Source organism: Crotalus tigris, unplaced genomic scaffold (assembly GCF_016545835.1).
Source record: "Crotalus tigris isolate CLP2741 ecotype Arizona unplaced genomic scaffold, ASM1654583v1 scf7180000023617.9722795, whole genome shotgun sequence".
NCBI classification, from domain to species: domain Eukaryota; kingdom Metazoa; phylum Chordata; class Lepidosauria; order Squamata; family Viperidae; genus Crotalus; species Crotalus tigris.
In genome coordinates this window covers 2,628,032-2,652,121 of record NW_024100081.1, presented here as the reverse complement: position 1 = coordinate 2,652,121, position 24,090 = coordinate 2,628,032, and the positions used below count along the sequence as shown (strand labels likewise).

Genomic DNA, 24,090 nt, shown 5'->3' with positions numbered 1-24,090 from the left:
TTCTTTGTTGTTTTTTGCTCCAAAAGAATATGACTCTCTAGAATATGCTATATATTAATTATGTATACAATTACAACAAAAAACTCAAGGTGATGTACAGTTGAAGAAGACAAAAGTCTGAAGGAGGGGACATTCCTTATCTCCATTACTGGGGTACTCCAAAGTAGGAGGCCAGTCTTGTTGGGAGTCATAGCCTCCTTCAGTAGTCAGCATGTGATGGGCTAAACCTAGGAGAGAAAGTTAATATCCAGAATTAGTTCCAGAAGCAATATGATAGCCAATGTAGTGACCATAGCATAAATGTTGCTGAATCTGCTGTTATTCCCTTAACCACCACTACATTTTGGATCAGCTGAAGTTCCCAGGTGATCTTTAAGGGCAACCTTATGTAGAGTCAGTGGTGGGATTCAAATACTGTATGTAAACAACCGGTTCTCTGTGTGGATGCCGCTTCCGGAAGTCCATTCTGGGCCTGGGCAGCAAAAAATTAGCTACCGGTTCTGCCAAAGTGGTGCGAACTGGCTGAATCCCACCACTGTGTAGAGTGTGCTACAGTTACCTGCACAGGAAGTGTTGAGGCTATGAATTACTATTGTCGGGGTGAATGGTGTCACATGAATTTTGTCCCTAAAATAGCCCCCCCCCTTTAAAACCTAAACTGCCTAGTGAATTGAATTATAGCATGACACAATTAGACTGCATTCTGCTTTACAAGCCCAGAATTCAATTTTATTGGTTGGTTGGATTGACAAGCCATAATGTGATTTGTTTGATTTGGCTTAGTCAAAATCTTCTATGGGATTTTGATTTTAACAGAATAACAGAGTTGGAAGGAAGTCAGAACACTCATTAAGGAGCATCTATATCTGGCTGGGGGATTCCTCCTCAAAGCTAAACAATGTGGGTAAGATACCATTGAAAAATCCTGGCCAGAAAGTGGACAGGACACCTCCGCAAAGAGGCATGGGCTGCTGATGTTGGAAACAGCATAGTAGAAAACCTTCTTGGGATGGAACTGATTAACTCTAACTCTGCCCACAGCCAAGAGTTTATCCTGGTTCAAGGTTGACTCAGCCTTCCACCCTTCTGAGGTCGGTAAAATGAGGACCCAGATTGTTGGGGGCAATATGCTGACTGTAAACCGCTTAGAGAGGGCTATAAAGCTATAAAGCCCTATGAAGTGATATATACGTCTAAATACTATAAACTGGTCAAAAGAGCATGGCTGAACAAAGAGGATCTTCCCATCCCTTCCTATCTCTGGTCTGAAGTGGAGATTCCACCTTGTCTGGTTCCATCCAAACACAAGAACAAAAGCTTGGTAGATGCTGGAAATTCTGAACAAGGCATAGAAATGTTGCCTTTGAAATTTACTTTAAAAATGTTGGGAAATGTCTTTTTTTCAGATCATTGGTTGTAGTCTGTTTAGTGCCTCACAATTAACAAATCAAGATGAGGAATAATCACATATAATCTGACACACGGAGGTGGGAAGGACGACATGAATGCCTCCCTTAACCATTTTCAGCTGAGAATATGTCCAGTCGTGCTACTGAGTCTGCCTCTAAATCTGAAATCCGTGAGGATCCAAGATGCAAATGAATAACTTATCATCCAAGTGTTTTGTTTTCTGGATGGAGAGGCGGGAGTATTAAGACTGAGTCACATGTTTATTCTGGGTGATAATAGGGTATTAAAAGATGATTTCATTGCTGCTTATGTATAAGGGAGGTTATGGTCTCAAATATTGCCCTGGTGAAACTGAATATGTCAAAGAAAATAATTAAGAATCCAGATTTTCTCTGAAAACATAGTACAGGTAGTCCTCAACTTACAGCAGTTCATTCAAAGTTACAACAGCACTGAGAAAAGTGATTTATGACCATTTTTCACACCTATAACTTTGTAGCATCCCCAGCATCATGTGATCAAAATTTGGATGCTTGGCAACTGGTTCATACTTTGACCGTTGCTGTGTCCCAAGGTCATGTGATCACTTTTTGCAACCTTTTGGCAAGCAACGTCAATAAGGATGCCAGCTTCAGTTAACAACCGTGTTACCAAATTATCAACTGCAGTGATTCACTTAACAAGTGTGGCAAGAAAGGTCATAAAATGGGGCAAAACTCACCTAATAAATGTCTCACTTAACAACAGTAATTTTGGGTTCAATTGTCGTCGTACCTCAAGGACTACCTGTAATGTGGGAGATTTTCACAAAACAGCAATTTCAAAGATATCACTCCTCATTTTCAAAGAGGTAATTGAACTTACCCCAAAACAGATTATATTTCTTCCAAAACTAAGCCATAAACCTAGCCTGAATTATGTCCTTGTTTATTGTTTAACATAACTGATTAGAATTTTTCTTTCTTTCTTTCCAATTCTAATCTCTTTTAAATTCACAGCTGCCCGTTTCCCCTCAAGCCTTGTTACCAGTTTACTAAACTAGAAAAAAACTTTCATCCATTCAGTATTTGGAATATTTGCTAATACTGTGTTCACATATATGAGTAATTAATGTTCTTTTTTCAATTAATGTTTGTTAGCAAAAACATAAGAATGTCACCTTTTGGGTGGCATGGGGAGGGTGGCTTTTTTCAGAATTAATTGGTTTAGCTTTGCTTTAATAATCATTTAACTTAAAATAATTTGCAAATGACAACTGCAAATAGTCTTAGATGAATATGCCAGAGGATAGATTCAAACAATGATGTAATCAACCATCATCTGCTGACCATGTTTCTTGACTCTTATAATGTTAATCATCATGCATTAATCATTATTAATATTAATTAAACTTTAAGCTGCTGAGCTTTTCATTTGCATACAAGCATTAAAGGCACAAGGGAGTTATGGGCTATTATTGACTGCTTTGGCCTGTTGTAAATCTAAAAAATAGTGTATGTTGCTATTAGAGCAACCAAATGATATAATTTTAAAAAGTCACGTTAAAATGCAGTGCTAGGGATTGGAGAGAGCCAGTTTAATGTAGTGGTTAAGGCATCAGGTTAGATAGAAACTAGGAGACTCCATTCTATTCCCACTTTAGGCACAAAACCACTTCTGAAAAACCTCTTCAAGAAAACTTCAAGGACTCGTGAAGGCAATCTCTGAGAATCGGGCATGTTTGAATGAAAGAAAAAAATATTTGGGGAGAAATGATACCTATGGGATATGTTTCAAATGACACATTTTAAAATTTAATCTGCTGGGAAGCTTGATGAAAAGAAAATTGCAAGGATAGGCTGGGGGGGCGGGAACACCCATAAATTTTCTGTGTTTGTATTGATACATTAAGATATGCAGAAGAGATTGCCAATTTTTCAGTGATCCAACAAAATTTGTTGGTATGATAGCAATAGCACTTAGACTTATATATTACTTCACAATGCTTTACAGCCCTATCTAAGCAATTCACAAAGTCAGCCTATTGCCCCCCAAAATCTGGCTCCTCATTTTATCAAACTCAGATGGATGGAAGGCTGAGTCAACTTTGATCATGGTGAGAATGCTTTAAATAGCAGCCCAAAATAGAGGAATTAATGGTCTCCATCATGGTATTCTGGATCCTGAAAAAATTCATGTGCTTAGCTGTAGCTGGCTGACAAACCGTACTCAACAAGTAGTCCTCAAGGGCACTACATCCACATGGAGAGGAGTAAGCAATGGGGTACACAAGGTTCTGTCTTAGGCCCAGCACTCTTCAATATCTTCATAAATGACTCAGATGAGAGAATTGAAGGGGAACTCATTAAATTTGCAGATGACACCAAACTGACAGGAGTAGCCAACACCCCAGAAGACAAACTCAGGATCCAAAAAGATCTTGACAAACTTGAACAATGGGCCCAATCCAACAGAATGAGTTTCAATGTGGAGAAAAGCAAAGTCTTACATCTAGGCAGGAAAAACCAAAGCTACAAACACAGATTGGGCGAGACCTGCCTTAAAAACAGCAACTGTGTGAGGGACCTTGGAGTCCTAGTGGATGATCCCTTGACTATGAGCCAGCAGTGTGCAGCAGCAGCCAAAAAAGCTAATACAATCCTGGGTTATATAAACAGAGGCATAGAATCAAGATCACGTGAAGTATTAGTACTGCTTTATAAAACCCTAGTAAGACCACACCTGGAATACTGCAGCCAATTTTGGTCACCATATCACAAAAAGATGTTGAGAATTTGGAAAAAAATCAGAGAAGAGCAACTAAGATGATCAAAGGCCTGGAGACTAAAACATATGAAGAACAGCTACGGGACTTGGGTTTGGCTAGTCTAAAGAAAAGAAGTAGGGGAGACACGATAGCAGTATTCCAGTATCTTAGGGGCTGCCACAAGGCAGAGAGGGCCAGGTTGTTCACCAAAGCACCAGAGGGAAGGACAAGAAACAATGGTTGGAAACTGATGAAAGAGAGAAGCAACCTGGAATTAAGAAGAAACTGCCTGACAGTGAGGACAATCAACCAGTCGAACAACTTACCCCCAGAAATCGTGGGCGCTCCATCACTGGAGATTTTTAAGAAGAGGCTAGACAGTCACCTGTCTGAAATGGATAGGTTCTCCTGCTTGAGCAGGGGGCTGGACTAGAAGACCTCCAAGGTCCCTTCCAGCTCTATTCTATTCTATTAATTTGTATGGTTCTGCTGCTGCCAGATGCATAGGATCAGAACTTGTAGAAGAATCATTAATTCTATACAAGTACTATAGTCCTTGACTTATAACTGTCTGTTTAATGACTGTTCAAAGTTCAAAGTGCAGAAAAATGTGACTTACGGCAGTCTTTGCACTTCTAACTGCCGCAGGCATGTGATCAGAATTCAGATACATGACAACTGGCATGTATTTACAGCTGTTGCAGCATCCTGAGGTCACTTGTCCACCATTTGCAAACTTCCCTGGTGTCTTCCGAAAAGCAAAGTCAGTGAAGAAACCCAGATTCACTTAATGACTGCAGCCAAAAGGGTCATAAAATCAGGTGTGGCCCACTTAATGACACATCACTTAGCAACAGAAGTTCCAGTCCCGATTGCAGTCATAAGTCGAGGACGACCTTTAAATAGGTACTTTTTGCTTCTTAAAGAGGGATGGATGACTTAATGTACCTCCCTTTACTTAAAACGTTTATTTTCAGATTTAGAACAATGCATTTGATCTTTTGGGGCTTAAAATTAGGACAGGAAAGCTGACCCATCTGTCCTGCTGAGCCTGAAATTAGACTCTGCTGCTGCCAGCAGCCCAGACCTATTCCATCTGTTCCCCTTGCAGAAGGCAAGGAACTATTGCTCCCCATCTTCTCCTGCAACAGAAAAGCCTAGAAGATGTGCACTGTCACATGTTTGATCAAGTCTTCCTTCAAGCTAAAGAATAGGTTATGTGGGTGTTAGACAATGGATCAGGTGGCAGCATCAAGAATGCAATTAAGTCTGATATTTTTAGCTGGGTTGCACCCTTTTATTGGTTAAAAGGATATATTCTTCTCTAAAATTAGTTATATACAGTATGGGATCATCTTAAAATTGATTCATTTCATCTTCCCCCATGGTGTTCAGGACAATCTGTGCATGTTTACACAGAAGGCTACCTGGGCAGAGATAAGTGGGCACAGCACCATGGCCATCATCTGCAAGTCCATTTGCCCTTACAAAGATAGCCAAGTTCCTAACAGCCCTACTGCTGTGCCTTTTTTTTTTTTTTTTACCTCCAGTCATTTTATCTCCTTTGTAGGTCAGGAGACATATAATTGGTGTATTTTCTGCCCATAGGCATGGAAGCAGGGCAAGGAAGAAAACAAAAAGCCGAGGAGACTACGTGAAAGATGGACAGCCCAAGAAAGTATTTCAGTTTTTTAAAACTATCTACATCTTCATTTAGGAATTATTTTTACTGTCCTCAAATTATATTAGTAGTAGTAATAGTTACAATATATAGATCATGTATTTCCAAATACAAATGCTGTAAGCATAACAAATAAAAAATATAGGAAGAAATGACTGCCATTATTTCTGGCTATATGCCATCGCCTTTAATTGCTAACCCAGTTTTTCTTTTCAGAGTGTTAACAGCGCATTATTATCTTGGTCAGTTTTTCTTTTATTTGTATGTATTCTTTTTATATAATAGATCTGTTGTTGGATGCATTATATCATGCCTGCTCAACCAATAATGATATGGAAGGGGCATTTCCATTTTAAATATATTAATTAGGTTCAGCTATGCTGTAAATACATGATAATGGGAAGGAAAAATGGCTTTTTATGAGATCTTGTGTACAGAGGCTCAGTTTGACATGTCTCAGCTATATTAGACTACATTACTATCAATAAATTTAATAAATAAATAAAATCAATTAGAGTAGACTACAATTGGACTACAATACAATACAATACAATGCAATGCAATGCAACACAATGCAATCACTTCCAATTGATACTGCAATAATTGTAAAGTGACTTGTGGCTCTACATTGCTGGAAAGTACCCAATTAGGAAGTTGCTGAATACAAAGAATCCATCCTCTTGGAAGTGTAGCTTCATTCTTTAATGGATGTAGGGATTATTTGTTTTTTAAGCTAATCTGTTTTTGTAATCATGCATGTTACATCCTGACTGCAACTATGAAAAAAACCTAATTGCAAGCTTAGTGGATGTATCCTAATTGACCATTGTAGCAAAAGAGATGCTGAACTACATGAATCTTGAAAGGATCTCATCTCCTTGCAAAAGGAATCTCACAAATTCTTGAAAACCTGAGAGGATCAGTAGCTAGATCATAAATGAGCTCAGAAGAGTTTAAATGTTAGGTTAGTTCCTATCAATTCATGACTCCTGACTCTGTTTTACCCTTTTGTGAAAACTGAGCCTCCTAATTTGCCTTGAGTGAAAGTGGTGCATTCTTTAAATATATTAGTAAAAGCAGTGATCAAGATCATCAGTAGCAAAGTGGTGCATAAGCCTGGCCAAGTCATTTGAACTGTCACTTTGCCAGGTGACTACATCCACAATCATCTATGCATGTACACATATATTTAGACAAAATGGAGAGGATATGGCATATCAAGGGCTCTGAAGTAGTAATAGTAGTCATCATCATCATCATCATTATCATCATCACTATTGTGGAAAAGAAAAAAAGTCCGGTTCGTTAATATTGCAATACCAGGTGATGCATGAATTGAAGAGAAACAGCTAGAAAAAAGTGACAAAATATTATGATTAGCAAATAGAAGTTGAGCAACTATGGAGGAAGAAATCAATGGCTGTACCAATAGTAATAGGAGCCCTTAAAGCAATACTCAAAGGGCTCCCTAGATACATGGAAATTTAGAATTTATTAGACCTGAATATCTTGACTTTGCAAAAAAACACCCTACTTGGAACTGCCTATATACTCAGACGCTACCTTAATAGCTCTTAGGTCCTTGGTAAGGACTTGAATTGGTAAGTTTTTACCAGTCCCAGACCTGTGAATTGAATTGAAGATTAAATCTTAAATAACAACAATGAGTTGGAAGGCACCTTGGAGGTCTTCTAATCCAATCCACTGTTCAGGCAGGAAACTCTTTGGCATTTCAGACAAATGGTTGTCCAATCTCTTCTTAGAAACGTCCAGTGATGGAGCACCCACAGCTTCTGGAGGAAAATCGTTCCACTGATTAATTGTTCTCACTATCAGGAAATTTCTCTTTTGTTCTAGGTTGGTTCTCTTCTTGATTGGTTTTCATCCACTGCTTCTTGTCCAGCCTTCAGATGCTTTGGAGAATAGGTTGACTCCCTGTTCTTTGTGGCAACTCCTGAGATATTGGAACACTGCTATCATGTCACCCCTAGTCCTTTTCATTAAACTAGAAACCAAAATAATGCCTGGTTAATTTTCTTTTGATTTGCCTCTTTAATTGGTTAGCCTGGCTCAAAATTCTGCAGTAGGTACAAGGTGACGTTTGGTAAGTTAATATTACAAGTAATCTCCTAATAGGCATAACTGAAAAATGTGAGAGTAGAAATGTGAACAGAATAGAAATGTGAACAGAAGCAAATCACTCCCACAGCCCTTCTTAAAGCCCTCCTCAAAACCTGATAAATGACCCATAACTGCACAGCTAAAATTTGACCATTTTATCATCCAGTTTTGATGGCACAATGTCAGCGGAGTGGATAAAGGGGTAGGTTGCTCATTGTTATGCTAGAGGAAGAATACAGGAAAACAATATTTTTTGTTCTCTTTTCCCTGAAACTCCTTGTGGCTCTTCAAAAGCTGCTTTGGATGGCTGGGCATCCTTCTGGATATAAGACTTCCAAGTCCAATGGCATGGATTCTTCAGCAATTCATGATCCATTGATCCATAATAAGATAGTAGATTGTACATAGAAAATTAAGGATTCACTGTCAGTTCCTCTTGCTCTATATTTCTGCCTTCTTCTAGTCTAAGGCTTTTAATTTTAGCTTTCTTCTATTTTATTTCTCATACCCACCTACACATAGTATGTGGTCTTTTATTCTTTGCCTGATAGAATGGATTCAACTAGGTGCTAACTGACTCTATAAACTATTTCATTAATTATTACTGAGATCAGATTCTGCTTTCAGACATATTCACATGTATACAGAGAATATAGCAGAGGTGGCTCAGGACAAGTAGTAGAAAAATGGGACAGATGATGATTTCCAGGCTGATTCTTCCAACATGAAATCCTTGTTGCATCCTAGCAACTTTGATAAATAGAAGGATCCTTCTCATGAATGGGATGGCCAGTCAGGATGGGACTGAATCTAATGAGTATTCTTTGGGATCTCCATGGCTTCTCTTTGGAGTACAGTGTCATTTAGATTCTGATTGTCTCTCAAGGGATAGAGATTCTTTTTTTTTTGTAAAAAAAAATTATTTTCAATTTTACATTACACTCATAAAAAATACTTCAGATAAAAAATAAAATAAATTTATACACACAACTTTCGGTATTGCTCACATTTCCCCCCAAACCACATCCACCCTCTAACCTCTTCTCTCACTTCCCTTTTTCCCTCTTCTTCCTCACTCTCCCTCTCTCCTTCTTCTCCCCAACCTTCCTACTTACTTCTCCCCTTCCTCCTATCTTTTCACTCCGGATGCAGTCCAGGGGAAATGCCCGAGCAATTCCTCTCTCCAAATTAAAACATCAATATTATATACAATAAAACTATTTCTACTTATCTGAGCTATTTAACCTCCAACCCATCCTCCCCCCACCCTCCTCCCCCCCCCACTTCCCAGAGCTAAGTACAGGGTTATACAAACATATTAAACATAACCTATTTAAGTTAACTAATTATACAATAACCAAAATCATACTAACCCTTAACTCTCTTCAAACTTTAACATCATAATTTTATAAACAAATCCATTACTCATAAAACAAATGAAACTTTGTAGTTCCATATTTCTTCTGAACATATTCTATCCATCTTCTCCATACAATAACATATCTCTCTTGTGAATGATCCTTTAAATAAGCAGAAATTTTAGCCATTTCTGCTAAATTAGAAACCTTAAATACCCATTCTTCTAAAGAAGGCAGAGAGTCTTTCTTCCAATATTGACCTACCAACAATCTTGCTGCTGTTATTAAATTCAACATTAAAATAGCTTCTTTAGCATCAAAATTCACAAAAATACCCAAAAGAAATAACTGGGGAGTAAACTTAATCTTCCTTTTAAAAACCTTTTGAATGTTCCACCAAATCATAATCCAAAGGGGGATAGAGATTCTTATTTGAGAAAAAAAAATATTTCCATTGGGGACAAGGTAGCAATTAAAGCCAAAATTCCAGGCTTTCGAATAGTAAACCAGAGAAGACCCAGGTTTGGTCAAATTCGACTGCTGGCTAAGTAACTGAAAAAAGGTATCTGTGCAAAAAGCAGGAAAAATAAGAATAAAACAGGTGTGGGGGAGAATATTTAGATCCCTTTCTTCATAATGAAGCAAACTGACATCAAAATCAAGCACCAACACACAAATTTCCAAAGAGTTACTTTCCTATTTGCAAGTTGAAAGCCCCACTAGATGGCAACCTACTACCAAAATATTTGTGGCTATTATACTGTAAATCTGAAATGCTTTTAAGGATTGCAGCCGTGGGGAAGAAAAAGTACTGTGATTGAAATATTATTAAGAAAGAGGACTAGAAAACAAAGTATATTTGCTTTAACTTACAAGCTTGATTAGTATATTGAATATATATAATGCAAATTGTGATTTCACTAGCAGTTGGGAAAAGGAAGTCTGAATTATTGCATGGCAGATTCAGGATGAAATGTTTGAAGATCCTTCTGAAAAAAGATTAATTGTGGAAAATCTTTAGATGAATGAAGAGTAAACCCAGAAGACTAAGTGTGTTTGGCATAATGGGAAAATATACTCTTGGATTACAATTTAGACTGAGACTGGCGTTTTTAAAAATAATGTCTAATGGAGGAATGTGGAAACTGAGGAATGATTATAAATATAGTAAACACATCAATCATATTTATTTACATTGATGTAGTGCAGTTTAGTTATTTTTTTTCTCCTGGGGAAAGAACATGGCTATAGCTGAGGATTCCCATCTAAATATGACTCTTCTCACTAAGAAAGCAAATAATTCATACAACTTTCTTGTCATTTGCCTTTCTTAACATGACAACTTTATTCCCCGAAGCTTGAAGAATTTCCAGAATACTTCATTTATTAGTTTCCATCAATAGTTTTATTCATATTTTTGTATATTAGTCACTGAAGTAACTTCTCATATATAATTTAATTTTATTCATAATTTTATTCATCGCTCGCATTGTGTGTTTTTAAAATAATTCACTGCTCTGGTGTTTTATATTTTGATACACTTTTAATATGTTGTTTCTATGAATTTTATACACCATGCTGCATTTGCTACATCATACGAAATAATAATATTCCCCAGACAAAGGATGTTTAAGAAATATTTTCAATAAATAAACCAGGTTAATTACATACACAAGAAGAAAGATGTATTACTTGAGAGAAGCTATATTTTAATTTGAAAGTAAAGTACTCCCTTGGCTGTCTACGTGCTACGTAATTCACCATTTACCAGTCAGCCCCTTAGCTTCGATTGGAGCCTAGAACATATAGCTTCCTCTCCACACACTCTTGGCAAATCATTGGTAGCTTTTGCATGGTCTATAGCTAGGAGGAAGGTTATAGTAAAGCTCCCCTCAGGCAGCATTACTCAAATGTGAATTTAAAGATCTTGTTTGCATTCATTACAAACCCATTTAAAACTGGCTGGCTGAGATCAGGGCAGGACTAGTCTAGAGGTGGAGCTGACACTTGTCCCCTTGCTGCCTCTGGAAGAGGTACCTGTGGATTGTCTGGGTCAGGAACAGGTGAAGGGCTGCCCTGGATTTATTTCCTTCCTTCCTTCCTTCCTTCCTTCCTTCCTTCCTTCCTTCCTTCCTTCCTTCCTTCCTTCCTTCCTTCCTTCCTTCCTTCTTCCTTCCTTCCCTCCTTCCCTCCCTCCCTCCCTCCCTCCCTCCCTTTTCCAGATTCCAGTTCAACCACCTTTTATAAATACGTCCATCTACATTAGATTAGCTTGATGTTAATTTTGCTTTCCGAAGGGTATACATTACAATGGCTGAAGAAAAAACATTTCGTTATGGACTTATTGTCCTGGGATTCTTTCTGGTCATGATCGGCATGTTCATCATGAGTGTGGAGAAACCACAAATCTATATCACTTTCTGCACCCTGGGAGTCTTGTTCATTGCTGTGGGCATTATCTGGAGCATGTGCCAGTGCTACCCAAAGGTAGGCAGCATTGTTTTTTTTTAAATGTCTAAAATGTCTAAAACAGCAGCCAGCGCCTTTCCTTCCTTCCTTCCTTCCTTCCTTCCTTCCTTCCTTCCTTCCTTCCTTCCTTCCTTCCTTCCTTCCTTCCTTCCTTCCTTCCTTCCTTCTTAGAGAGAATTGTTTAGGATGGGCTATAATTAAGTGTTATTGAGACTGAAACTCTGCATAATATTGATTTTGCCAATGAAATGTGTCTTGTACATGTGTGAATCTGTTAATCTGAATGAAACTGGAAGGAAGGAAAGAAGGAAGGAAGGAAGGAAGGAAGGAAGGAAGGAAGGAAGGAAGGAAGGAAGGAAGGAGGGAAGGAAAAGGTTAACAAATACAAACAAATGATAACTCCTTTGTGGCCAGTGGCTGGTAATGATAGGAACTTTATCAACATTGCTTCTGATCCATGATTTGCTCTTTTCCTTTGAACTCAAACAAGATGGAGAACTTATGGCAATTCCCGCAACTCTTGTTTTTACTTAGATCTTTATTCTCAGACAGGGCAGGTACATATGGAGCAAAAATAGGAATCTTCATGCACTATAATGGTTATATAGGCTGACATCACCTCCTTTCTCCCAAAACAGCTTGATATCCCATGAGTCTTGAACCAGGAGACTATTGACATGGCTACCTGGACATAACTAGCCCACTTCTTCATTGGCCAGGCACTAGATAGGTTGCAGGAGAAACAGCTTAGCATGGGTTATGTGATACCAGGTTTCCATTTTCTGAATTCTATCACAAACTTCTGTTTGCTTTTCAGCTGATTTTTCTCCCTACCTCTTTTTGTTGGGGACCAGAAATTCATAATGGGTTTAGGTATTTTCATATGTAATTGGTTGGATGGAGTTAGTTTAATCCTTTCAATGACTGGGATAAAATTTAACTGCAGGTTATTTGATTAGGTCAGTTAATTTCTTTATGGTGTTCCAACAATATATTACTTTCCATTGGCTCAATTAAGGATGTTGTAGGAACAGGATAATTTAGACCTGGTGGGACCCAAAAGTATTCCTACAAACAAATATATTAGAGACTGGTACACACCAACTTCCTGATATTATTTTTATCAAAATAATTATTTTTAAAAATCAGGTGGGAGGGTAGACAAGACAGGCACCAAGGAAAGTGCCTAGAGCAACATTTGTTCCATGGAAACCATATTGCTAATGACATTATTGTGGAAACAATTACATTATTATGGACACAATTATATTATCACAGACATCATGTTGCTTATTACATTATTTGCTTATTACTATATTGCCTCCCTAGAAAAGAAGTGGGGTAATAATGTAATAAATTACTAAAGAGAAGCTGGTTAGGAGACTCTACAATAGGAGGTTGAATTGGTTTTCTGCAGTTGTATGGTCCTTTACACCTACTCAATATGGCAAACTTCTAGAGAAGGAGTCTTCAAACCTGGCCCTTTTATGACTTGTGGACTTCAATTCCCAGAATTCCTCAACCAGGCATGCTGGCTGAGGAATTCTGGGAGTTGAAGTCCACAAGTCATAAAAGGGCCAAGTTTGAAGACCCCTGTTCTAGAGCCTGTTGAAGTGATACCTAGTGAAATTATACAGTTGTTTGCATATTCACACAAAACACAAATTAATCAATAGAGCCATTTTTCCTAACTTTTCCTCTAGATCAGAGTTGTTTCCATTGACTCGGAGTCTGAGAAGTTTCTTGTAAAGAACCCAGAATCTGAAAAGTTCTTTGTAAAGAAGTTGGCTGCCTCATCATCTATTGAAAATACGATTCCTGAGAAAAAAAGGTATGCTTATGAAGAAGCCAAGCCAGCAGGCTTCAGCTCAATAGTCCGCAATCTACATTTTAATTAGAGTGCTAGCCAGTAGGTACTAGAGGTTATGTTCCTCAGAAGGACAAGGTCAAGGATGAGAAACGCTGGCATGGGATAGCAAATGGCAATAAATATTATATTTTTAAAATTAAACTCTCCATTACCATCTGTAAGAAAAAAAAGAAGGTCATCTCAAAAGCTATTACTCATTTATTGCAAACTCATGAAATTACATTAGATTTCCACCTGCTAGAAACTAAAGGCTAATCCTGAGGTTGCAACATTCAGCTTCTTCTTAGTGTTTACCTAGTCCCAATAAATGTTCAGGATTTAAGGTGAGTAAAGAATGCACTTGCCTTTAGAACAGGGGTCTTCAAACTTGGCCCTTTTATGACTTGTGGACTTCAACTCCCAGAATTCCTCAGCCAGGCACACTGGTTGAGGAATTCTGGGAGCTGAAGTCCACAAGTCATAAAAGGGCCAAGTTTGAAGACCCCTGCCTTAGAACAATAGATCTTTTGTCTTCATATGTTAAGGTTAAAAAAGATTATACAACTCATTGAGAAGATTCTCATAGAGAAAACTATAAATCCCATAGAAAAGCATAAAACCCATAGAGAAAACTATAAAGTTATAAAACGTGGAGTCTCCATTCAAGTCATACAAAAGGTTCACTTTTCTGAAATTAGTATTCCTCAAGATTGTATTCCTCAAGACTAGTGCCATGTGGTTCATTTTTATGAACTCTGTTGAGAACTGTTTTCCTGATTTAAGATCTGAATGTCATTTACTGTGACTTAGTCTACTAAGTCATTTATCAGGCTTTCTTAACTAAGGTCTCTTAACAAAAAAAAAGCTTTTCATAAAACATGGTTGCATGCTGGGTTATAAACTAGTGAACAGTATCCCTGTTGGGGCAGCCATTCTAGCTTCTGGTGAAGATGCACTACAGTTTAGGTTGGTTTATTCTCGGTGCTAGCACAGTTTACCAAGTTAACAAGGCTTCGGATTCCAAGTGGGGGGAAAAAATGGCCTGTACCGAACTGCAAAATATTGGCTCAGCCTTTCATTCAAACTGGCCAACATCTTCTTCAAGGAACAAATTTTCATTCAATGGGAAGGGCCACAGGGCATCTGCAGGGAGAGAGGCAAAAAAGTCCAAATAGAATTCACAAGTGTTTTATTGAAACCCTATTCCTTTCTATGGGTGTGTGACATCAACACATGTACAAAGGAGATATGTGCTTTATGACCCTCCCCTGAGTACACGCTGGCAAAGGGGCATATCTCAAGAGTATTTGAGTGACCATCTAGTCTATTGAACTTGGAGCAGCCCCTCTTAGAAAAGCTTTCTTGGGACTACTGCTTATTTGAAAGCATCCCCTGATTTAAGAGCTATCTAGGCCAAGGATGAGGAATGGTGGCCCTGTTATGACTTGTTGACTTCAATTCCCAGTATTCCTGAGACAGCCATGCAGAATTCTGGGAGTTGAAGTCCACAAGTCATAAAAGGACCATAGTCCCCCACCCCTGATCTAGGCTAACATGGATTTAAGGGCAGAGCCATAAGAAGAGGCAGCAGATCTTTGAGGTTGTCAAACAACAGTCCCAGTAACACCTAGAAAAGATAATGAAGTCTGTCTGTTTTCCAAAATAGAGTTGTTGACTTCTGTTTGGTAAACATTGATAAGTCCAGATAACCTGCTCTGCTTCCAAGTGTGGACTTGGAAAAGGTGATAGTGGGCTCAACTCATTATTCCTTTCCTGCATGTTTGAGTTAGTTTGAAAAAAAAAAAAACAATTGTTCCTTTTCTAAACAGCAGCCCTTCAAGGGCACAAGATACCTCTTCCTATATCTTCCTCTTAGTCAGTTGCCAATGCTCTACTCAATTGTACAAGCTCATTTTATCTGTTCATCCTTCCTTCTTTCATTATTTGTTAGATTTATGTCTTTCTTCCACAAACTCAAAGCAGCAATGTAGCACTGTTTCCTCAGATTTGTGTGTACAACAACCATCCAGTGGGTTATGTTGGTCCACGAAAAACTAACTGGCCAAAAACACCCAGTGAATTTTTTTGCTGACAGTAAAATAAAACCTTGTTTGTTCTATCTGTAGTCCAGTCTCAATCAGTACATCACTTGTTATTAGTTTGAGTTCTGTCTGGTCAATTTCATATGGAGAGGCAAAATACAATAAAATAAATCATTATGATTTCAATCCCTGAACCCCATCAATGCATGATATTACTTTATTGGGTTGATATTCTCCATAGGATCTCCTAAAGATCAAACTCCTATTAATACTATTAGGAGGGAGGTCCATCTTTATGTCCAGGGATTAGCTGTCTTGAAAATAAATTCATGGATGGATGGATAGCTAGATAGATAGAAATGAATTTTATCTTGCTTTCTCCACAGTTTGCAAACCCAATACACAAGCCAGGAAGAAGCTGACATATATGAGAAAAGCCTGCCCACTTATGAACAAATCCAGACAAACAGTTCTGCAGAATACTTGGGAACTTTGCCCATCCCAGTGCCACTAGTCAGGACAGGAAGACATCCTCATCTACATGCCAAGGCAGATGTCCACAGGGACTCAGAGAGTAATGAGAGCCTTAACAGAAATGCAACAACTGGACTGAACTGGTGAGTAACATATATGAACTGTTTATGAATTAGCTTATATTAGAGCAATTGGATTTGGACTGCAAAAATCTAAGACTTGTAGCTGGAAGCAAAGAGATACAGAAAACCTTAACTTTTTAATTACAATCAAGTGGTTGTCCAGATTTAATTTATAATTGCATATGGACAACACTATTGGGACAAAAAAGCTTATCCTTATTTTCATAAGTTTAATGATAGCCAGGTATTATAATTGGTAAAACAGTCAGCCAATATTTAGAATGGATTTGTCATTTTTGCCCACCTATTGAGTCATTCCCAAGACCTGGATTGGATAGATGTTCTTGTTTAATAATGTTAAAAATATTATTACAAGATGTAAGTTGTTACAAGTACAGTTGCCTGTTACGGTTGACTGATGGTGATTTTGTCAGTGTTGACAGTGTTCAAGTGGTGCTTTAATTGTTGTAGTTGTTATATTAATTTTTTGGTAGTGGATGGGGGAGATAAAGGAACCACTGAATAGGAAGCTTCACTGTATATGATGTTAGGAAAAGCTGTATCATATACAATTATTTTTGCACCTCGGTTATTTTTGAAACAACCTTATAGTTTTGAGAGTAAAAATAAAAGAATTGTTGATTTACAGAGTCAGAATCAACATGGGGATTCTTCATAGTGAATTTTACATTATTAGAATTGTTTCAATTAAAAGGTCTTAACTTACCAGGTCTTTCATCACTACTCTCTGAGCAGCTGGTTGGACTAGAACAGGGCTTTTCAACCAGTGGTACGGGTACCACCTGTGGTACATTGGCACCTGGCAGGTGGTACGCGACCATCCTAGAAAAGTGGTAATGGAGGAGGGGAATGAGCTGAACCGGTGGCAGCACTGCACAAGCCTGAGCGAGAGATGGCTGGAGCTGCAGGGCTGTCAGGGCTCAGCGGAAGTGCCAGGGTCAGTGCCATTTTGCAGCTGATCAGCACTTCTTCAGGGCTGTCAAGGTTCAGTGGAAGTGCCAGGATCAGCGGCAGGCTCCAGCTGGAGCTCAGCGCTGATCCTGGTGCTTCTGCTGAGCCCTGAAGAAGCACCAATCAGCTGGAATGTTGCAGTATCTTCAGGGTCTTACGATTTACATTCAGATGCTTGGCAAGTGATTCATATTTATGACGGTCACAGTGTCCCAGGGTCATGTGAAGTGACCAAAACCTGCTGCAACCACCCAGCAGATGGGGGGAATAAAAACCAAACAGCCCCCACCCCACCCCCACTGCCAATCCTCAACAGAAATGCTCACAACAATGAAAACCTCGGACAGGAGGAAGAGCACCGCCAGGTGGGCAGGCAGGTGTCTTGCTCGGCTGTTGCTTGGGGGGCACTTTTTTCAATGCCATTGTAACTTCGAACAGTCACTAAATGAACTGTTGTAAGTTGAGGACTACCTGTACTTTATCACTTTTTTCTGGGTGTTTTTTTTTTTTTTTTTTTGGTCATCAAGTTTTTGACCCCTTGTTAGGCGACTGGTGGTACTCGGATATTCCCATCTCCTAAAAGTGGTACAATGGGTGAAAAGGTTGAAAAGCCCTGGACTAGAAGACCTCCAAGGTCTCTTCCAACTCTTTTATTCTGTTTTAAACTCCATTTTCCATGCAACCTCAGCAAAAATATCACCAATGTATATTCCTTAAAGGCATCACTAACTTTATTTTAAAATTCTTAAAACTTTATTACACGTGTTTTACAAAAAGTAGGTATTTGAATGATATAATTAAAACATTATCTAGAACAAAATAGGTTGACTCTTTATTGTAATATTTGATAATGAAGTATGATGTGATATAGCTATTTTGAATATGTGCCATCAAGTTGCTTCTCATTCTTAGCAAACTCCAAGTGAAGAAATGATGGCAGAAATCACTAGCAGAAAATTACTGGACATGGAACTAGATGCATAAGGTTATAATCTAGATTAATTGAAAGTACTTTTAAAGTTGTAATGTTTCTTCTAAGACTGCCTCTATGGATATTTTATGTTCTTACTTTCATTTTGTTGCTTCATTCACTGGGAATACTAATTTACTTGAATAAAGCTGCTCTAACTGATTAATGTACTGTAACTGATGAATTATCAAATCATGTTGTGATCTTAATTAAAGGAAAGATGAAATTTCTTTAAAAAAAGGTTGGTTGAATAAAATACAGTAGAAGCACTCTAGTTTCCAACTTTTAAAAGCCAGTATAGTCATATTGCCTGGTACAGTTTTGTTTTCCACCCATTCTTCTATCCAAATGCTGATGTTGGACTGGGTTGGTCAATAAAACATCTAGTCTTAGAAACCAAACTCGTAACAAGGAAATTAGTCACTCTGGACTAATAACCTGGCACAAACTTATCATCCACATTGCTTCATTTACTGTAAACTTTTCAGTTGAAACCCAAAACAGTTCAACAAACAGCCTTAGAAGGAATGCCCTTCACTAAATCCTTTTTTTTTTCCTTCTTCCAGTCCATCTAAGAGGTTTCCAAAGGCTGCACCATTAGCATCTCTTCAAGAGGAAGTGGACACTTCTTCACTGGACTCCACTTCCAACAGCCCATTTTTACAGAGATGGAAAGATGTCCCAAATTCTGTGTCTCTAACGGGATGGAAAGATGTCCCAAATTCTGTGTCTCTAAGGGGAAGCCAGCTCCAATTCAAGCTTCCTTCTTATGAAGATTTTGCCTTGATTGATTCCCTGGCAGTGGAAGGTCAGGGGCAGAGCAACGAAAACACCACGACCCCAAGTCAGAGCCATTGCTCTGTTCCTCCTACACCAGGTGATGGCATTGTGGGAATAGCAAATTGTGATCCTCTGGACTGCAGCAGAGCCTTGCAGGAGGCAGAAGAGGATGATTTATATTATGGGATCCAGGAAAGTCCAAGAGACAGCTTTCCTTCTGTTGTTGTTGCTGAACCAAAGCCATAAGCTCCCCCCCCAAGATGGGAAAGTTCAGACATTTCAACATGTTTACATTTCAAATTCAGAGAGCATGAAGGGGGATGGAAAAGAGATAATTCAATCAAATCCACGGCGTTGAGGGTTATTTTTTGCTGTGGGATGGAAAAGAAAAAGATGTGGAAATTTTTAAAAAAGAGAGAGTAAGAAATAGTAAAAAGAACCAAGGCAGACTGGAAAAAAATGGGGTATGTATGTGTCTCTGTGTCTAGGGAGAGTATATATATGTTTAATTTCAAAGACCATGAACGTGTGTTAATGAAAGCTGAGGCCTGTCCTGGAGAGTGGAGTCTAATGATTGTTTTAGGGCAGTGTTTCTCAACCTCAGTGACCTTAACATGTCTGGATTCCAACTTCCGACATGCTGGCTGGAGAATCCTAGGAGTTGATCCACCAATTTTAAAGTTGCTGAGGTTGAGAATATTGCTTTAGAGCAGGGGTGGGGAACCATGGCCCTTTTATGACTTATGGATTTAATCTCTCAGAATTCCTGAGCATGGATGGCTCAGGAATTCTGGGAGATGAAGTCCCCAAGTCATAAAAGGGCCATGCCCCCCCACTTGACTCAAGAATTCTGGGAGTTGAAGTCCACAAGTCATAAAAGAGCCATGGTTCCCTACCCCTGCTTTAGAGTATCATAGAAGAAGGTGATCATAGACCATCAAGCTTGCCTAACATGTGATGCATCCAGCCATATCCAATCCACCCTTCACTGGGTATCTTAGGAGAGCTAGTCAAGCTCTTTTTTTGTTGTTGTCTCTGGGTTTTTTGAAATGAGGATAATGTGCCAAATACTAAACAAAATTGTACAGATACGACAAACTGTTTTGAAACCTATTTACTGTAAGTGCAACAGAAGTGCCTTTTTGTACCAAGAAATATTCATTTTTAAAATCTGCTATGCCTCCTTTCATAAGTGGAAGCATCAGCTTTGATTATTTTATGGGATAAATAAACCAGTTACAGACTATCAAGCACCTTTATCATTTTTATTGATTATAACTGACCCTTTCCCCCTCATCTGCAGCAGCAGATTTCTTCAGTTGTTTTGGAATGCAACTTTATCATTCTGGTGTTGGCTGCATATTATGGGAACTGTACTCCATCAGAACTACCACTCAATGTAATCTGCATTTGGCTCCTAGAAGATTTATGTGTGCCTCCAATTAAGTTCATGCATTGGAAAATAAATTCATATATTAAGTAATGTATGTTTCCAGTGACTTCCTTCCGCAAGAAACCAAATCTTATTAAGAAGTTCTTAATGTTCTAATAATTGTGATGAGAATAATGATATGAAGGAGGAATTTTCTGGATCAGGTCAAGGACATCAGGAGCTTCACTACATAACCCAAAGCTGGAGCCAAATCTAAATTTTATTTTGTTTAATTTACACATAGTGTTAATTTTCACGTTCAGTCATCTTTTCTGTTGTCTGGAGAAGATTGCACAGAATATTTTCAAAGGCTCCATAAAATCCTGTCGGCTTAGGTGGTAGGTTTTAGCTGCAGAGACATAAAACAGTTGGGTAGAGCTTCAGATTCTGTTTCCAAAAAGTGTTTGGCAGCACATGGACCTGGCCTTAACTCCTGAAAGCAGCTGCATCTTTCCTGGCATCCGAATCATGATTTTCCCTCAATAGCCTAATGCGGTACCTAAAAATGTAGCAAAACGATTCATGGTTGACTTGAACATCATTTCCTGATGCTTTCTTTCTCTGGAATGTCTGAAATGGTACTCTAAATATGCAATGGTACTCTAATTTGCAGAAGATGTAAGATAAGCATGCTTTCATTATTTCATACAAATTTTCATGTACATGTAATAAATAAGTAAATAAATAAATTTACTAACTCCGCTTTGCTGTGTGTTCACTGGCCTGATTGTACATCATAATCCCATTTAAATTTGAATGTTATTGCTAGACAAATTTTAAGATGATTTTAGGCCTTGCTTCAGCCCAATTTCCTTCTAAGCCTACTCTTTTCATTAGCATGAATTCGAGAAATTCACTTAAATATTCCTTGATTTTTGTGGGAAAAGACAACTTCCACCTATCACTTTGGATATTTAAAAGGATGCCATTGTATCTCTGCAGAAGAGGCCCTCTGTCCCTCAATTCACTGGTCTGAATTATGGACGTGACACAAATAGTTGCATGCTGATTTTTTTTTCAACATTTTTTCCTAAACAGTGGCCCTTTGATATTAGTTGCCACATATAAAAGTGGAGGTTAAAACTGGAGGTTAAAAAGCACTTCTGTGTCAATGTCCAAGCAGCTTGCTTGCTCATGCTTCATTGCTCAGCGTGATCTCAAGTGAGCAACAGATGTGTATGAGCCATTGCTAGACAGAAGGGCTCTCTGCACCTTCGCTATGGAAGTGTGGCTTCATGGTTCAGTTCCTGCCTCATGGCTATTGGAGATCAGCTTGTTGTGGTGGAAAATCTGGAGTGATTTATATCAGTCTGTTGGCTGTTTCTGCACAGAGAAGATGCAGTGCTTCCGGGCAGCTGCAAGACTAGGGCAGTTCGAAATTTGACAAATTGTGGCATAAAGATTTGATGCTCATTTTATCCATTTCTAACTAGGCTGCCTCAAGACTTGGTCTTATACAATATCAACATTTGGAAAGCAGTCCCATTGGGAAGTACTTCTTAGCAACTTGTATTTAGAATGAAAGACTTAGGAACTGCCCAGACTCATCAATTTCCGAATTAATTCTTAATAATTTCCTCATCCTTCTGAATGCCAGTCCACAAGACAAAAATACAAGTCTTGCTGCACAGAAAAAGGGATACTTCTCAAAACAAAAGGAATATCTTCAAGCTGGATATATAGCCAAGTTATACTATTTCTCCATCAGGATTTATTCATGTGAGCGTTTTAGCTTTTAACAGCCAGGGGTTATTTCTTTATTCTCTGCTATAGATGTGGAGGATTTTGCCAATTAATGTAGGCATTAAATAGAGCTTAATAAGGATCAGCACTTTTCAAGGATTACTTACATATAACACGTAAGGATACTTTTGGCAAAACCACTAATAACCTTAGCCAGCCATCACCCCTTGGGATTAGGGTAAAGAAATACATGATCAATATCCAACGAAGAAATCCATATTATCCTCTTATGGGCTTTTTTTAAAGGGATATTTCCATTGTGACAACATAATAATGTTCAAAAATACATCAGCTGGTGTGGGGTATTTTTTCAGTCCTCTTCCTTTAGAATATATTACTTTATTACTTAATTGTTAACTTTTTTAAGCTAAAATCTGGCCTTTAAATTGAAAACTATTTGAGGTGTTAAGATTAGACAACAAAAAGATATCAACATATCCACAAGTCTAAAGAAGGTCTGCTGAAGTCCCACCCCTCTTGAGGTGGTGTAGACCATGGGGCAGAATCTTATACGGGTAGTCCTCGTCTTATGATCACAACTGAGTCCAAGATTTCTGTTGTTAAGCAAGATAGTTGTTAAGTGAATTTCGCCCCATTTTACTACCTTTTTTGTCACAATTGCTAAGTGGTCACTGCAGTTGTGAAGTTAGTAACATGGTTGTTAAGTGAATCTGGCTTCCCCCTTGACTTTGCTTGTCAAAAGGTCGCAAAAGGTAATCCCATGACCCTGGGACACAGCAACTGTCATAAATATGAGTCAGTGGCCCATTGTCTGACTTTTGATCATGTGACTATGGGGATGCTGCAATGGTCACGTGAAAACTGGTCATGAGTCACTTTTTCAGTGCCATTGCAACTTTGAACGGTCACTCAATGAACTGTTGTACTACCTGTAGTAGTTATAGCCCTTACATTTTGGAATCATCATCATCCAGTTTTGGTCACTGCAATGTAAAAAAGATGTTGAGACTCTAGAAAGAGTACAGAGAAGAGCAACAAAGATGATTAGGGGACTGGAGGCTAAAGCATATAAGGAACGGCTTCTGGAATTGGGTATGTCTAGTTTAATGAAGAGAAGGACGAGGGGGGATATGATAGCCGTGTTCCAATATCTCAGGGGCTGCCACAAAGAAGAGGGAGTCAAGCTATTTTCCAAGGCGCCTGAAGGCAGGACAAGAAGCAATGGGTGGAAACTAAGCAAGGAGAGAAGCAACTTAGAACTAAGGAGAAACTTTCTGACAGAACAATTAACCAGTGGAACAACCTGCCTCCAGAAGTTGTGAATGCTCCAATACTGGCGGTTTTTAAGAAGAGACTGGACAGCCATTTGTCCGAAATGGTATAGGGTTTCCTGCCTGAGCAGGGGGTTGGACTAGATGACCTCCAAGGTACCTTCTAACTTTACTATTATTATTATCATCCTTCTAGCCCTTCTAGAAGGATGAAGGCCTCTTCTGTATGTTTCCAACCAATACATTTCTTTTGCCAGTTGGGCCCACAATACTTGCTGATGTTGTCGATCCATCTTTTAGCTCTCTTTCGTGGATGCTTTTTATCAAGTGGGATCCATTCTATGACTACCTTGGTCCAACTGCCACCAGTTCTTGTTATGTGGCCAGCCCCGTTCCTTTTCAATTGTTTTATTTTTTACTTCCCCTGAGTACATTTGGGCCTGACCTTCCTTGTATTTCACAAGGCTTTGAAGACCCTTCTGTTCAAGCATGCCTTTGATCTTGGATGATTTGGGGAGACTATGTTTTACCATATTAGTGTTTTATTGTTGATTTATTTTTGCTGCCCAGAGTCAGAACGATGGAATGATTTGCAAATACAAGCTAATACACATACAAGAATGCAAGTAGGTAGGTAGGTAGATCAGGGGTACATACTATAGCAGGTCTGAACCAGAATATTCACCTAG

At 38.6% G+C, this 24,090-nt stretch overlaps 1 protein-coding gene across 2 annotated transcripts; it reads left to right on the top strand.

Annotated features, from left to right (window-relative positions):
* The first annotated feature begins 11,236 nt into the window (after positions 1-11,236).
* BSND (barttin CLCNK type accessory subunit beta) lies at positions 11,237-19,430 on the top strand. 2 transcript variants are annotated; one of them, XM_039320028.1, is made up of 5 exons: positions 11,237-11,379; positions 11,614-11,803; positions 13,489-13,616; positions 16,063-16,293; positions 18,781-19,430. In XM_039320028.1, exons 2-5 carry the CDS (start codon positions 11,627-11,629, stop codon positions 19,238-19,240), a joined length of 996 nt encoding a protein of 331 aa, XP_039175962.1. In that variant the 5' UTR covers positions 11,237-11,379; positions 11,614-11,626; the 3' UTR covers positions 19,241-19,430. The 2 variants fall into 2 exon arrangements, with proteins under 2 accessions (XP_039175962.1, XP_039175961.1); XM_039320027.1 differs by lacking the exon at positions 11,237-11,379 and having other exon boundaries at positions 11,466-11,803.
* The last annotated feature ends 4,660 nt before the right edge of the window (positions 19,431-24,090 follow it).

Coding starts and splice junctions, on each gene's coding strand:
- BSND (XM_039320028.1), top strand. CDS start 11,627: ATGGCTGAAGAAAAAACATTTCGTTATGGACTTATTGTCCTGGGATTC. Junction 11,804..13,488: donor TGTGCCAGTGCTACCCAAAG/GTAGGCAGCATT, acceptor CTTTTCCTCTAG/ATCAGAGTTGTTTCCATTGA. Junction 16,294..18,780: donor GCAACAACTGGACTGAACTG/GTGAGTAACATA, acceptor TCCTTCTTCCAG/TCCATCTAAGAGGTTTCCAA.